This window comes from Manis pentadactyla, chromosome 4 (assembly GCF_030020395.1).
Source record: "Manis pentadactyla isolate mManPen7 chromosome 4, mManPen7.hap1, whole genome shotgun sequence".
NCBI classification, from domain to species: Eukaryota; Metazoa; Chordata; class Mammalia; order Pholidota; family Manidae; genus Manis; species Manis pentadactyla.
In genome coordinates this window covers 147142739-147157017 of record NC_080022.1, presented here as the reverse complement: position 1 = coordinate 147157017, position 14279 = coordinate 147142739, and the positions used below count along the sequence as shown (strand labels likewise).

Here is a 14279-nt window from a genome sequence, read left to right as displayed (position 1 = left end):
ACATGAACCGTCATGAGGCACCACTGTCTACCCAGCACCCAGCACAGACTCAGCCTACAGATGATGAAGAAATAAAGAAATGAACTGGCATGGAGCTCCAGGCCCAGCTGTGAGGCCAACCAGGGGTCCCTGTGTGAGCACATCTAGGGAATGAGAACATTCTGTCTTGCCTCAGTGGAGTTCAGACCCATAGGAGGGTCTGATGGAGACAGGGCACCAGATTTTGCTAGGATGAAACAGACTCACAATTTCTGGTTACAGATTTAGTTAGACTCTGGGTTCAGATTTTGTTTCCATCCCTTCCCATGCAGAGAAAAAAATGTGTGTGATGAAGGCTGGTTAATTTCTAGAAAAATCTTAGGAGACTGAGAAGGGTCCAGCACAGGTTGGCAGCTAGGAGGCAAACATTAAACCTTGGATCCTCCCACTCTTTTGGACCCAAACTGGACCACTGTACAGAGAACAGTCACCACAGGGCAGACAGACACGCACACCATCACAACCTGCCATCCCGGGCACCAGCAGCTGGGCCCAGGTCAGGGACTTCCAGGGGCATCTCATGTGCTGACTCTCCCACTAACTGCTAATTCAAGGAGGGCCAGAGTGGGCTGGGGTTCCCAAGATTCTGGGAGACGTCTGGTGAGGTTACATAAGCCTGTCCTCTGGTCGTCCCCTTCTTCAAAAGCCAGGAATCCAATGTTGTAAGCACGGTCTCTCGGGGCCCTGGCTTGGTATGTGAGAGGAGCCTGCAGAATAGGACGGAAAGTCAGAATGGACATCATCACTGCCCTGTCTGACCTCACCACATGCTGCTGGGATTGTCTGCTGGCCTGAGTCACCCACCTCTAGGAGATAAAAGCCAGCTATATGAAGGTACCATCCCCTAAAGGTGGCCTGTGGCATGAGTGCCACTGGACCCTCACTAAGGAAAAGTTTATAAGCAAATCTTTTAGTATAGTAGTAAGACATGGACTTACAGACTCCACAACAACATTGCAGGGCTATACAGTCTCATCCCCATTTTACAGATTGGGAAGCTTGAGAATCAAAAGTCATGGGACTTGCCCTAAGTCACACAGACAGACTGCAGACCCAAATTCAAAGTTGTGGGCTTTCCGTCTGCCACACTGTCATCAGGATTCTTTGAGTAATAAATACACTTCCCCCATAAGTTATCAGTTTGGTCAATCTGGATTTTAACACCATTCTTAAAAAGAGACATGTATAACAAAAATTTGATTCAACCCAACTGAGACCCCTTCAACGAACCACAGAATTTGCAGCTGCAAGAGCCTGTAACGATCACTCCAATCTTCCTGTTCAGGTTAGGAGGCTGAGGCCTATAGGATGAAGTGATTCATCTACACTAGCTAATGGCAGCCCCAGGGAACTAGCTCCAGAGGTCTAAATTCTCATCCCCAAACACAACCCAGACCCTGCCTTTCCAGGGAGTGGGGTGGACCCAAATCCACATCACACTTCAGAGGCAGGGAGCAGGGTACTGGCTCCTGTTTACACTGCAAATCCCCTTTGGACCTTCAGTTGGGTTTCCAGCTGCCAGAGACAAACATCCAACAAACACTCAGAAGGGAGGCCACTGAATAAACCCAAGTCAGAGACCTAAACAGCTAGATGCTTTGTGGTGTCATGATATCATACCTTGGTCAGAATAAGTCACTTTGGAAGTCAGGACACCGAGAGGGTAAAGCCATTTCCAGCAAACGACCAACAAACGGTTCTCCTATATCCATCGTACAAACCAGGAGCACTTCAGAGTGACATGGGGACAATCCGAGCACAGAGAATGTTCTCTCATCCAGATAACACAGCAGCCCAACCAGACACATGCTGGACAACAACCCCTCCTCCCGGAACTAAGCCACACAGGCCCCCTATTGTGTTGGTTTAAAAACTGAACTTTGCTGGGCAAACACTCTTGGCTGTGTTCAAGAAACCAGTGTCTCTCACCACTTAGAAACCAGCAGTATGCATGCAGAAGGGACAGCTGTGGGGGGGTTTGTTAGTTGGTTTGCTTTTTATGCAAAGCCTGGTCAGAACTGCTATAGCAACTGTAACAAAAATAATAACAGCCAGCACTGATTGGATGCTTCCAATGTCCCTGAGTTTGCAGCTTTTAATAAAAGAAAACTGAAGGAGAGAAGTCACCCCCAAAACATTTTGGATCAGAGATTCAAGGCTTGTGGTGTGCAGGGAAGAGGGAGGATTGGGTCTCATAATTACTACAAATCACTGGCTGGCCCTATGACAGCTGGCAGAGGCAATTAGCAATTTGGGGGGCAGGGCAATGAGAAATTAAGGTTCTAATGAAACAAAACATCCCCAGATCTGCAGAAGGCCAGATGTGACAATGCAAGGTGGAAAGAGCCCCCTTCCTCAAGACCAAGCAGCTATCCCCTGGCCCCTGGAATTTCACAGCCTTCCCCAGTCTCTGGACAAAAGCAAGTTGGGAAGGCACTAGTTTCCCTCCATTGTGTTTGGGGAGTGGGAGACGCCCCCTTCTGAGAACACAACAACCGTTTTGCTGGTTGCTCCAGGTCCTTTTAATACTGCACTTCCCGGCTATAATTTGAGAGAAGAGGGCCTGTGGCATATCTTGCTTCACACTACAGGCTGTCTCCACCAGAACCCCTTAAATAGTGTCATCTTCCCACCAAAGGCTTTGGTTCCCCAGCACAATCCTTCCTAAACCAAATCCAATGTTTGGGGAGGAATGGGGGGAATCGGTGGGAAATTACATTTTCAGCAGTGAACTGCTGTGGCTGTGCCAAAGGAAAGCACTAAATGCTTGAACAACAAAAATGCAGTTTCAGCAAATGCTTTTTGAAAAGCGGCAGACAACCTGGAGGAGAGGAAAGGAAGGGACAAGACGGAGCCTGCGGACTGAGGGCAAGGCAGCGGGCGGTGGGCCCGTGCTCACCCTTCGGGGGAACCTGCCCCCACCCCCGCCACGGCATCCCGGCCCAAGGCTGCTCGGCTCAGTCACACAGGGAAAAGTCCAGCGCGTGACTCGGTGGGAGAATGAGTCCTGCGGCCCCGCAAACTGGAGATGGGGTGGGGGCGGAGGTGGGGAGGCAGGCGACGTCCGCGCGAGCCCACCCAGCCCACGGGCTCCTCGGTGCTCCATCTCGTTCCCACTCCACCCCTCCCCGCAAATCCCGCCCAAGGTGAGGGGCTGGTCCTGGGTCCTCAAGCTGCCGCAGCAGCCAGAAGAGAGGAGAGGAAGCCTCAAAGGGAGCGACCCCGGCTCAAGGATGCATCTGGGAAACAGTGACCGAGGTAGCATGTAAGATGCTGGGGACTGCTTCCCGGGCCGCCGACCTCTGTGTCCTAGCGCCCAGAGCGGGTTCCGACCCCCTGGCGCCGCGGCCCCCTTACCTCCAGGGTCCGGATCTCCTGCTGGGTGAGGTCGTTGGACACGGCACACTTGGTGCGCAGCCCGCGCAGGCTGCCGATGGAGATGTCAATGAGCTTCTGGAGCTGCCCGCACTGCTGCAGCGCCCGGCTGGCCGCGGCCCCGGGGCCCCCATCCGCGGCCGCCGCGCCCCCCCCGCCGCGGCCCTCCTTCTTCTCTCCCATCGCCGCCGCGCGCAGCGCCGCTCTATCCATGCCTCGGCATCGGGACCACGGGGTGGCTGAGGCGGGGAGCCCGCGGGCGCCTCAGAAGGGAATCCTCTAGCCGGCAGGGCCGGGCGAGGAGCGCCCCTCGGCGCTACGGGAGCAGGGGCGCGAGGAGAGCCGGCCGCCGAGCCCGCAGCTCTCTCCCGCCCAGCCGCGGCAGCAAAGCGAAAGCCGCGGCGACCTGACGGCTGCGGCTCCCGGAGCCTTTAAGCGGCGGCGGGGGCCGGGCCACGGCAGCTGGGCATGCTGGGACTTGTAGTCCTCGCCGAGCACCTGCCGCTCTTCCCGCGCCCTCGCGGCTCCGCCCGCGCCTAGTGGTCCCGGCCTTCCTCTTGGTAGCTGGCTGGGCGGGAGCGCCCCGCCTCCGCGCCCCCGGAGTGGCTGCTCCGCGCCAGCTCCTAGCCCGGGCGCCCAGAGTCTGGGGAGCCTCTTCTCCTGGCCCCTCCTCCCAGCTTTCCTCCTCCAGCCTGGGGCTCACCGATCCCCGGCTGGGGTGGGGCAAGGGGCGGTCGGTGGATCCCTGACCGGAGGAGGGGTGCATCTTGCAACTATTCAATTCAACCCTGAAAGATGGGGACGGTGGAGGTTCTAGAATTTCTGTGTGGGTTTAGGGGCCGCCATCTAGTGGGAAGGGGCCTAAAGTACTTGTCCTGAGCTGTTTCTCGAAGCACTGGACTCTAGATTGCCTACGTCAAAGGGAACGCTCAGGCTTGGAGAAAGACCTCAGGGCTTACTTCTGAATCCTATATTCCCACCTAATAAGTGCCCCATCCTCCACTATCCCAGTCCAGCAGACCAGCCCGGATGCTCGGGCAGCACACTGATTTGTCATGCTCTCGGGAGCGCTGGGAGCAGACAGCCTGGATTTAATTCATACTCTACCACTGCCTAACTGTGTGACTTTGGGCAAAGTTAGCTCACCTCTGAGTGTCTTGAGGTTCCTCATCAGTAAAAATGGGGTGATAATAGTACCTATCTCATAGGGTTCATACGAAGAATGAGTTAATGTACATACAGCACCTAGACTGATTACTGGCACATGTAGTCTCTGGAAAAATGTTAGCAGTATCCAGCCTCAGAGCTACTGAGTGTGGCCCCAGACCCTGCAGAGGGCATGGGTACAATACTAGACTGGTAGTTGTCTGGGCCTTTCTGGGCCTCCTAACTCAGCATTCAAACCCCAACCCATCCCCTTCTTCCCCTCTCACCTCCTATGTGTTCACATGTGCTCCGTTACCCAGCTAAACTGAAAAGCCAAGACTCTGATCACAGGTCCCACACATCCACACCTCCAATGTCTGTCAACCAGAAGAAACACCTCTCCTCTGACTTTTCTCTTAAGCTCCTTAGCTGCAGAAGTGGCTGGCTAATTTGCCTTTTATTCTCTTCACAGAGCCAAATACAGTTGCTGACACACAGGGGGAGCTCCCTAAAGTTGTGTAATCCATTTCATGAGTTTTTAGTCAGGTCTTGGCTGGGTTTCTCCTATCTTTCTGGCCAGCTCAGGCCTAGGCATTTTAGCAGTCTCTGTCTCTCTCAAAATACACTTTTATTGTTGTTTGGAAAATGAGAATTGAACAGGAGGTATGGTCCAAGCATTATTATTCTGCCTGAATGCCACATACAGGGTGGCAGTATTGGGTGACAGTTTATATTACACCTTCCTTTAATGTCATTTGAAATTTCACAATATACTAAATATCCGGTCTAAAAAGCAAACCTATGATAACTTTACAATGTGTTTTTGCAAACTAAGCTCTCATTTGGAGATTTTCTGAAACCCTGGGGGCTTCCTCTCCCACTCCTGACCCTTCCCACTATGAATCACAGATCAAGTCCTCAGTTTATAAGAGGATGCCCCACACTGTGTGGATGAAGCCCCCAACCCTGACTTGCCTTAACCCCACACCACCCCCATGCAGCAGGGTAATTAATGCTCTGAAAGACAAACTATTACAGTGGTTCTCAGACTTGAGTGTATATCAGAATCTTCTGGAGGGCTTGCTGATACACAGAGTGATGGACCTCAGCATTTCTGCTCAGTAGGCTGAGGATGGGGCTGGAGAATTTCATCTCTAACAACTTCTCAGGTGATTCTGATGTTGCTGATCCTCACTTTCAGGATAGAGGTTATGTGTTGTGAGGATGCACAAAGATAATCATGCAGAGTGATAGTCCCGAATAAGGATTCACCATATTTTTATTTATTTGATAAATACCTACTCTGTGCAGGCAGTGCTCCAAATGTCTTAGTTCCCTAATGTTAGTTATTTTCCTCCCCACCTTCCAGAATGAATCTCTTCTAGTGAGATGAGATCATCTATTATGTGTTGTTCTTAGGTTCAATTTTATCTCCAGGTTCTTGAGACGTTTTCTGTGGCATCCTCAGGACGGAAAGCTTGCTCCTTCCTTCCTCCTTCCCTCCGCTCTGCCTCAGGCACCTCCATTAGTGTCCACACAGCTTGAACCCTGCTGCAGGCATCTCAACACCACTGCAGCCATGCAAGCATGTACACATACAGAGCCAGCACACATGGAGAAGGTACCTACCACGTGCCAGGCTCTGGGATAGGCCAAGTGAAGGAAACCAAGTCCTTATTCATGTGTGTGAAAGTCGAGACAGGAAATTAACAAGTCAGCAAATATATCACCAAAATAAATTTAAAGAAGAGCAAGAGTGGTGAGTGAGGGAAAAAGCAGAGTGATGGCAAGTCCCAGGGTATGAGGGGCTTCATTGGACGAAGGGGGGTCAGGGAAATACTCTGGCCGAGTATTGAACCAAGGTCTAAATAAAGAAAGGGAGCAAGTCATGTGGAACCCCCAGGAAGAGGCATTCTGTGCAATGGGAACACCATATGCAAAGGCCCTGAGGCAGGAGCAACTTGGCACACTACAGGAATAGAATGAAGGCCAGTGTGACTACCGCATGATGAGAAAGAAAACCGGTTAGCGATGACGTGGGATTGCTGGGCAGGGGCCAGATAAAGTAGGACATGGGCAGGAAGTTTGGATTTTTCTCTTAAGTCTTTGTTATTCCTAATGTGGTCCAAGATTACTGCAATGCCTGGGAGCTTGTTAAAAATGCAATCTCAAGCCCCAACCCAGATCAACTGAATCACAGCCTGGATTTTAACGAGATCCCCATATGACACAAATGTATGGTAAAGTTTTAGAAGCATAGCCAAGTACATGGAAAGAAAGCCACAGTTGTTGCAACTTAAGTGTTTTTAAAGACCCCTCTGGCCACCACATGGGAAATGGATGGTAGGCAGGGGCAGGATCTGGGCCACCCGGGCCGTGTAGCCCCTGCTCCTCTGAAGGTACTGCTGGGCACTGTGGGAGGAGCCTCCCCTGCAGTCAGGTGTGGCCAAACCCTTGGGTGCCACCTCCCCTCTACCCCAATTCCCTCCTCCCTCAGAACCTAACGCAGTGCAAGGGTGTTTCGGTTTCCTGCATTTCACCTTCAGTTAAATTGTCCAGGAAATGGGTGGAGTCACTTTGGAGAAATGAACTCTATTATCATTACATACACCCGTGCTCATTCGTTCATTCATTCAGCAATGAGCTAAGCCCCCGATAAGAATTCAGCACTGGGCTAGGCTCTGGGAATAGAGCAGTAAACAGTGCATCACTTTATAGTTTATAAAGGGACTTTCCTTTGATTCAAGTTCACAGGAACCCGGGTTGTCTTCTTTAGGCCATGTTGCACTCCAGCGAGAAAACCTCATGGGTTCCCCATTGACCTCAGAGTAAAGTAGGAATTCCTGGAACAAGGCCTATGAGGTCCTTTATTCCCAGGCCCTGCCCACCTCTCCAAGCTCCTCTGCCACCCAAAGCTTTCTCGAGTCAATGTCCCAATTTAAGAATCTGATGAAAATAAAAAGTATCTTTCCAGAAAAGAATAATACATATATGCTTATAATTGGGATACAACTTCAGGGTGTTTGTGGGCCCCCCTAAAGGGTATCCATGAACCCCCAGGGCTGCAGACATGGTTAGGAACCTACAGGTCCTCACTGCCTGTGTTCAGCAATCTTGGGTCACAGGATGGAGGGTCATGTCACCATGCCTTTGCTCTCAGGCTGTCACTTCTGCCCACAGTCCTTCCTCCCGTCTCCCTCACCTGCATTTCTACTCACCCTATAGATGCAGCTTGCATGCCTCCCTGCCAAAAAAAAAACCAGAATTAATCTTTCTAACTTCCATTTTCCCAAAGAACTTTGCACATGTCACACAGTTTGGGTTCTTTCCCTACTTGTCTCCCTGACTGGGTAGCAAGCTTCTTGGACTCAAATAGACTCCATATGACCTTGGAAAAGTTGTTCACCTCTCTGAGGTTTTATTTCCTCATTTGTGAAAATGAGTATAATTTCTCCCTCGAGGGCAGCTGAGAGGGGGCAGGAAATAGAGTAGGTGGGCCTGCTTTCTATTTGAACAAAGAAATGAAGGACTGCATTTTACAGGTGAGGAAACCAGGGCCTCTCTCTAGGGATACGGATGCCTGTGTGGCCATAGATGCTCATTCCAGAAGATTCCACCACCCACTGTGCCATGTGCTCAGATCCAGCTCTGGGTCAGGTCACAAGAAAGAGCCAAGAGGAAACTTCTCAACTCTGAAACCAGTTGTCATGAGCTTTTTCAGACAACCTGGTTAGAGAGAACTGTTCTGCAAGGTACAGGGAGAAACTGGCTCAAGGAAGGCCAGGGGCTGATGTGGGTACAGGGTGTGATGTGGGTAAATTGAGCTTTGCTCCCAATTACCTCTTCCAAACCATTTACCCTCCTCTATTTTCATATCCTTGCCCTTCTGAAGCCATCAGGGTGCACACACGCTCCCCACCTGTGGTTTCTCATACCAGTCTCCTAGTCACTTTGACTGCCCCTTCCCCTCCACCCCTGTGCTTCATCAAAACCTCTCATCCATTTGCATCATCACCTTTTCCAGCATCACCTGCTCAGGCCTTCCTTCCCTCCTTACCCCATGTAGATGCTGTGCTCCATCATGACTATCACTTCCTAACGAATCCCCTCAATTAACTTGCCCCTATCTTTCCAGCACATGAATCTGGCTGAGTCCGAACCCTCGTAAGAACCAAACCTGCACCTTCTCCATTGTGCCAGAGCAGCTGAATGATGCTGAAGAAAAGCACACAGCCCCGCTGACGGGTTGCTCTTTAAATTCACGACCACAAACCTCAATTGGCAGTGCACATGCCTGGCAAGCCTACCAACCTTTCCTAGAAAGTTCACTTTCCTGTTCCCAGAGATAGCCATTCCATACGTTGTTCTAACTCTCCTACAAACTGCCCTGCATGCCTCAGCTGATGTCCTTGGCTCATGCTTCATTGAGAAACTAGAAGCCCTGAGACCAAATCTACCAGCCCTATGTCTGTGCTTCCTGCCCCCCCTCCTGCAATCGTAGAAGGGGCATCCCGCTCCAGCCTACAGCCAGATACCTTCTGCTCTGTTTCTGGGCCCATCCATCCCTTCCAGCAGGCTTGAGGCCTCCCCTCTAGCAAGCACCCTGCTTTTCTCTGCATCTTCATTTTCTCCATTTCTTTCCTGTTATTCTCATTTGCACACATTCTAATATCTCCCTTCATGAAAAAATGAGAGAGAGAGAGAAAGGCAGGGACTGTGGAAGAAGGGAAAGTTTCCCTCTGTATCAGGTAGGGTCCTGGCAGGAAACAGAATTCACTCAGATGGTTCAAGTGACCTCAAAGTCATCCAGCACACATTCCATCCCAGGTTCAAACATTCCGGGGATCTGAGTGCCAAGAGATAATTCCCACATCTATAATATAATTAATGGCAATAAAATGCATTACATTCCTATTGATCCATTGTTCTTGAAACTCTTCAGGGTCCTTTCAGTTATATTAGCTTGCTTGAACTCCACATCTTCCAGATGTGGATGGTGGCTCCTGGGTTTAAATCCAGAGAAATTAAGTGTTGCCCCAACATTCACAGAGTAACTAGAAATGTACCCGTGGTCTCTGGATGTATCAAATGACAAGCCAAAGGACCTTCAAATTACTGTTTGCCTAGAGACCACTCACCTTTTACTCGTACAGTCCAACTCTCCACTCAGGAGTCAGGGGCCTCCTCTTCCTGGAATCCCTCCCTCACCTTCAGGCTGGACCTGCTCGCTTCTTCCATGCTGCCAAAGTCCTCAAGCGCTCTCCCCGGCATCATGAGAGACCCGCCTTGAAACACTGTTTCCTCATCTGCCCTCCGCACTGGACTGGGGGCACTCGGAGGGAAGGACCTTTGCTTACAGCACAATATGCTCCAGAAGGTTTGTGGTTCATTGTTGAGTCAAATTAGGCAATTTCATTAATGTAAAGATCTTTCTCAAGATGGATTTACTCTCCTGAGAGGACTTGTCTAACTGGAAATAGAGACAGCGCTCACCAAGTCCAGACAAAAGGCAAAAGACTTGGGGAAGTTCCCTTCTACCACCTCTGCCCACCCATAAACAAAACACTGACTCTGATAACTGTGATCCCTAAAATGCCGCCATTTGAGAATAGTCTGTTGTCGTCTTCTACTGTCATTCTTATTCTCCTAGATGGGACTAGAGTGAGGTGCATGGGTTAGTACCCGGGAGGGGAGGGGACTGCTGAACATTTTAGTTCCTACAATTATACTTGCAGCTATTATCCCCATTTGACAGAGGCTGAAATGCAGCAAGCCTGCCTGCATCTACCCTGTGCCCTGAGCATCTGAGAGGGCTTTACAGCTCAGGAGCATACAATGAGGTCATGTTTCTGTTTAATAGCACAATAACATGGACTTGCAACACTCACCCTCTTTAATCACAGTCTTCAGCCAGGCCCTGTCCCTGAGGGTGTCTAGGCCTCCCCTTTGGGAGCCAAGCCTGTTGCACAAACCCGCCAGATCATTGCAGAGCCTGGGCCAGCCCTGGGTGACAAGTGTCCAGATGACCTGGCTCCCTTACACCAAGTTTAGCAATTCTTTTGAAGGGTCAGAGATAAGCTGCTTATTTTTAGCTAACACATTCTAAGCACTTACTATGTGCCAGGCACTGTTCTGAGCGCCTTTAATGCATAGTCCAGGACCCTCATGAACGCCTGATGAGCAAAGTGCTATTAACTGCTAATCCCTAGTTATTATAAGGAAGCCGAAATTTGGGAAGATTAACTGCATCTCCCTGGCTATTCCTCAGCCTCCCTCCTGGGTCTGCAGAGGCCTGGGGCAGGCGTTGGTCCTCCATTCCTGCCCGGCTCACTCCGCCATCTCATCCATAAGCTGATCTTGCCCCTGAGGTCCAGCTTCCACCTGCCTCTCCTCATCTCCACGTGGATTTCTGACAGAAAAATTCAAACTCAGTGTGTCCGAAACGCAGCTCCTGATCCCCACCCCACAGCTTGCTGCCCCCACAGTCTTCCCCCATCTCAGACGATGGCAACACCATCCTGCCACTAGCTCAGCCAAAACCACTGGAGTCATTCTTGATTCCTTTCTTTCCCCCCACAGTAGCAAATCCTTTTGGCTAGACTTAAAACATATATATATATGTATATCCCAATATGACTTAATAAAAGAAAAAGTTGATAAATTTGTCTCTTTCAAAAATCAAAATGTTTGCATCTCCAAAGATACTTTTAAGAAATTGTGAAAAGACAAGCTACAGACTGGAATGGAAATACTTGCATTTAACTTTATGCCCTCCCTCAAGTCTGCTAGAACTACAGTAAAGGGATTTTTTTCTCTCCAGGGGAGGGGACAACAGCTATAAAATGTTGGAAACTGAAAAGCTGATGAGCCGTTGGAAAAGGATTTAGTGAAACTAAAAGCAACCAAACAGAAAAATGAGGTGCCAGTGAACTCCAGAGAAAACAAAACAGTGCAGGACAGAAAAAGCAATCCTTGTTTGCTACCCTTGCATTCAGCTATGATTAACATGTCCACAGTCATAACAACAGAAGTACTGAATAACAACCCAAGCAAAATTAGAATATAATGGTACTCAGAGGATGGGCAGAGAGGTCGTGTGTGGTGGAGGGGAAGGGGAAGATGCAAGGCAAAATCTCATCGCACACAGTGTAAAGTCAATAAATGATCCTCAAACTGAAAAACCACGCCATAGTGCACGTGAGGGAACAGCACACATACGGTGCCTCTGACAGGAACAGGGTGGGCATGTGGGCACTTCTCAGGAGGCCTGAAGGCTGGCCACTGTGGAGCCTGGAGTTTGCACTGAGCGCGGTGGGCAGCCATAGGCGGGGGCTGGTGAGCAGGTAAAAGCAGGTAGGAGGCTACAGAAGTCTGGTGTGAAACAGACTGAATATACTAACGGATGATGGCAGGGCCATCCATAAAACCAGAACTATGCCCCACGGCCTGCAGCAATGGCCCAGGAAGGCCAACCGCAGCCCCTGCAGCAGCCAGCTCCAACCAGCCTGGACCTGAGTGGTAACTGCCCGCCCCCCTGATGTTTGTCCCTTCTCCCAATTCAGGACCAACCAGGGAAGGCCAAACATGCCTCCCTAACTAATCACCAGGAGGCACCGCTTCTAGTCAGCCCTCCTCCAGTTCTCCCATCAGGGCACACGTGGGAGCAAGGAAGCTTTTTCCACAGGCAACATGTTTTGTCCAGCACTGTGTCATGGGGAGCCACTGTATGGCTCAGGGACAGATGCAGGGAGACCAACTAAGAGAATACTAGGTGAAGAGATTCATATTCAACTCCACAACCAGTTCCTTCACTGGATATCCCCACGTATTTTAAGGAGCTCAGCTCAAATGTCACCTCCTCTGGGAAGCCCTTCAGGATACCCTCAGACTAGTCCAAACTGCTTTCTCACAACCCTGTGCCTTCCTTCTTTTCAGCACTTGCCATAATTTTACTTAAATGACAGTAATCATTTATAATCCCCTGTAAACTTGGTGGAGGTAGGGCTGTGTCTGTATTGTTCACCACCAGGTCCCCAGCATTGAGCAGAGCCTGGCACAAAGTGAGCACTAAGGGAGTATTTGTAGAAAGAAAGAGAGAGAGAAAGGAGGACTGGAGGGAGAGAGGGAAGGGCCCTGAGAAACATAGCATTCTTAGCAATAGAAAGATGATGGGACATGAAACATGATTAATTAGACCAGGCACATAAATAGAGGTCCATATGTCAAGGTTCTGTTTGTTCTGTGACAGTGTAAAACCTGCACATTTTTCATCAAGATGGAAACAGCAAACACACACAAAACCACATGCCCCTTCATCAGCATGAGCCCCTCTGTGAATTCCATCCAGGCAGGAGAAGCAGGTAGGCCCCCCAAAGTACAGACAGACCTAGTCTGGGTTCAGGAGCTAGGACCCAGAAGCCAATCTGGAGGTCAGGAAACAAAAGCCAGAAGATCAGATGTAGATCGATTATCTTCTCCATGCCAAGTGCTGGACTTAGTGGTTGGCTTATTACACTGTCAAAGTCTGTGACGGAGGAACTGGTATCCCCATTTTATAGGCGAGGAAACTGAGCTTCCAATGGGCTGAGGAATTTGATTCATGTCACAGAGTTCCATAATCAAAGTTCTGGGTGCAGAAGTAGAGTTTGCTCCCAGATCTACTTGACCTCAGCAACCATGTGCTTTTCTCCCTGCAGCTTCTCCAAACAAGAGGCAGAGGCCTCCCCAGCAGCTGTGGGTATAGTACTGTGAGGCCTGGAAGTAAAGGCTTCACTGGCCAATCCTCCTGTTTTCATCTGTGCCACAGCCCTCCCCCTTTTTGGCAACACACCCCTCTTCCCAGTAGGAAATTCATTCTTTGAGGTTCTGGTGAGCTGGCCCTGCCCCTTCCTCACCCCCACCCCCAAAGGTGAACACATGTCCCATAAGAACAGCCATCCTCACAGCCACAGCCGCTGGTTCTAGAACAGACCGGGTGATCAAGCAGGGCTTTCCTTGGAGTTTTAGGCTGAATCTACTGGGAAAGACGGTCTTTCGTACAGAAGTGCTAAGTGAGTAGGAAACAGAATTGGAGCTGGGACATCTTTCTTGCCACCTGAAAGTCAGCTGGGGACTCAAACCAGCAAAGAGGGAGAGAGGGAAGCAAACAAGAGACCTAAGACTGAGAGCTCCCTGAAGACCTTGTTTGAGCTGTGGAGGCAGTCATGCCTGAACTGCCCTTGGGCTTCCCAGGTACATGTTAACTAATTCTCTTTTTGACTTGAGCAGGTGTAAGCTGGAGAAAAGTAGGCACACCAGGGTGGAGAGGGCAAGAGGGTGGATCAGGAGCAAGCAAGGCCTGGAACTATCCAAGCAGGACAGAAGAGGACAGGGAGGAGAGGGGAAACAGTCTTCCAACTCCATGTGGCGCCATCGTGGGCACCCACCCACCAGCCTGCCATGTGACTTTGTACCCACAGTGTACTTCTCTGATCTGAGGTCTGCCATCTGTGGAGGGATGTACTCATTTGCAAAGCCCACAAGAGACTGCTTGTTCCTGGGAAACTGCAGGGAAATGGCAAATATTCCAGTGCAATAAATATAGAGATCCCTTCCCATCTGGAGAGGAAGGAGGGACCACACACTTACTGAGCACCTCATAAGTGTCAGGCACTCACACTAGGTGCCTGACCTGCCTGACTGTCAACTACAAAACTGAAGGGAGGGCTGCAATGCCTGAT

General features: G+C 50.2%; 1 protein-coding gene across 13 annotated transcripts in view; it reads right to left on the bottom strand.

Moving 5' to 3' along the window:
• KSR1 (kinase suppressor of ras 1) overlaps positions 1–3829 on the bottom strand; it is a 141189-nt gene extending 137360 nt beyond the window's left edge. For 5 of the 13 annotated variants that reach the window (XM_057501150.1, XM_057501137.1, XM_057501138.1 and 2 more), the window contains exon 1: positions 3397–3828. In XM_057501150.1, coding sequence (XP_057357133.1) covers positions 3397–3627 — 231 coding nt within the window. In that variant the 5' untranslated portion in view covers positions 3628–3828. Of the gene's footprint in view, positions 1–3396 lie in introns of all 13 variants that reach the window. The other 8 variants (XM_057501151.1, XM_057501142.1, XM_057501139.1 and 5 more) reach the window with 4 other exon arrangements.
• Between the last annotated feature and the right edge of the window lie 10450 nt (positions 3830–14279).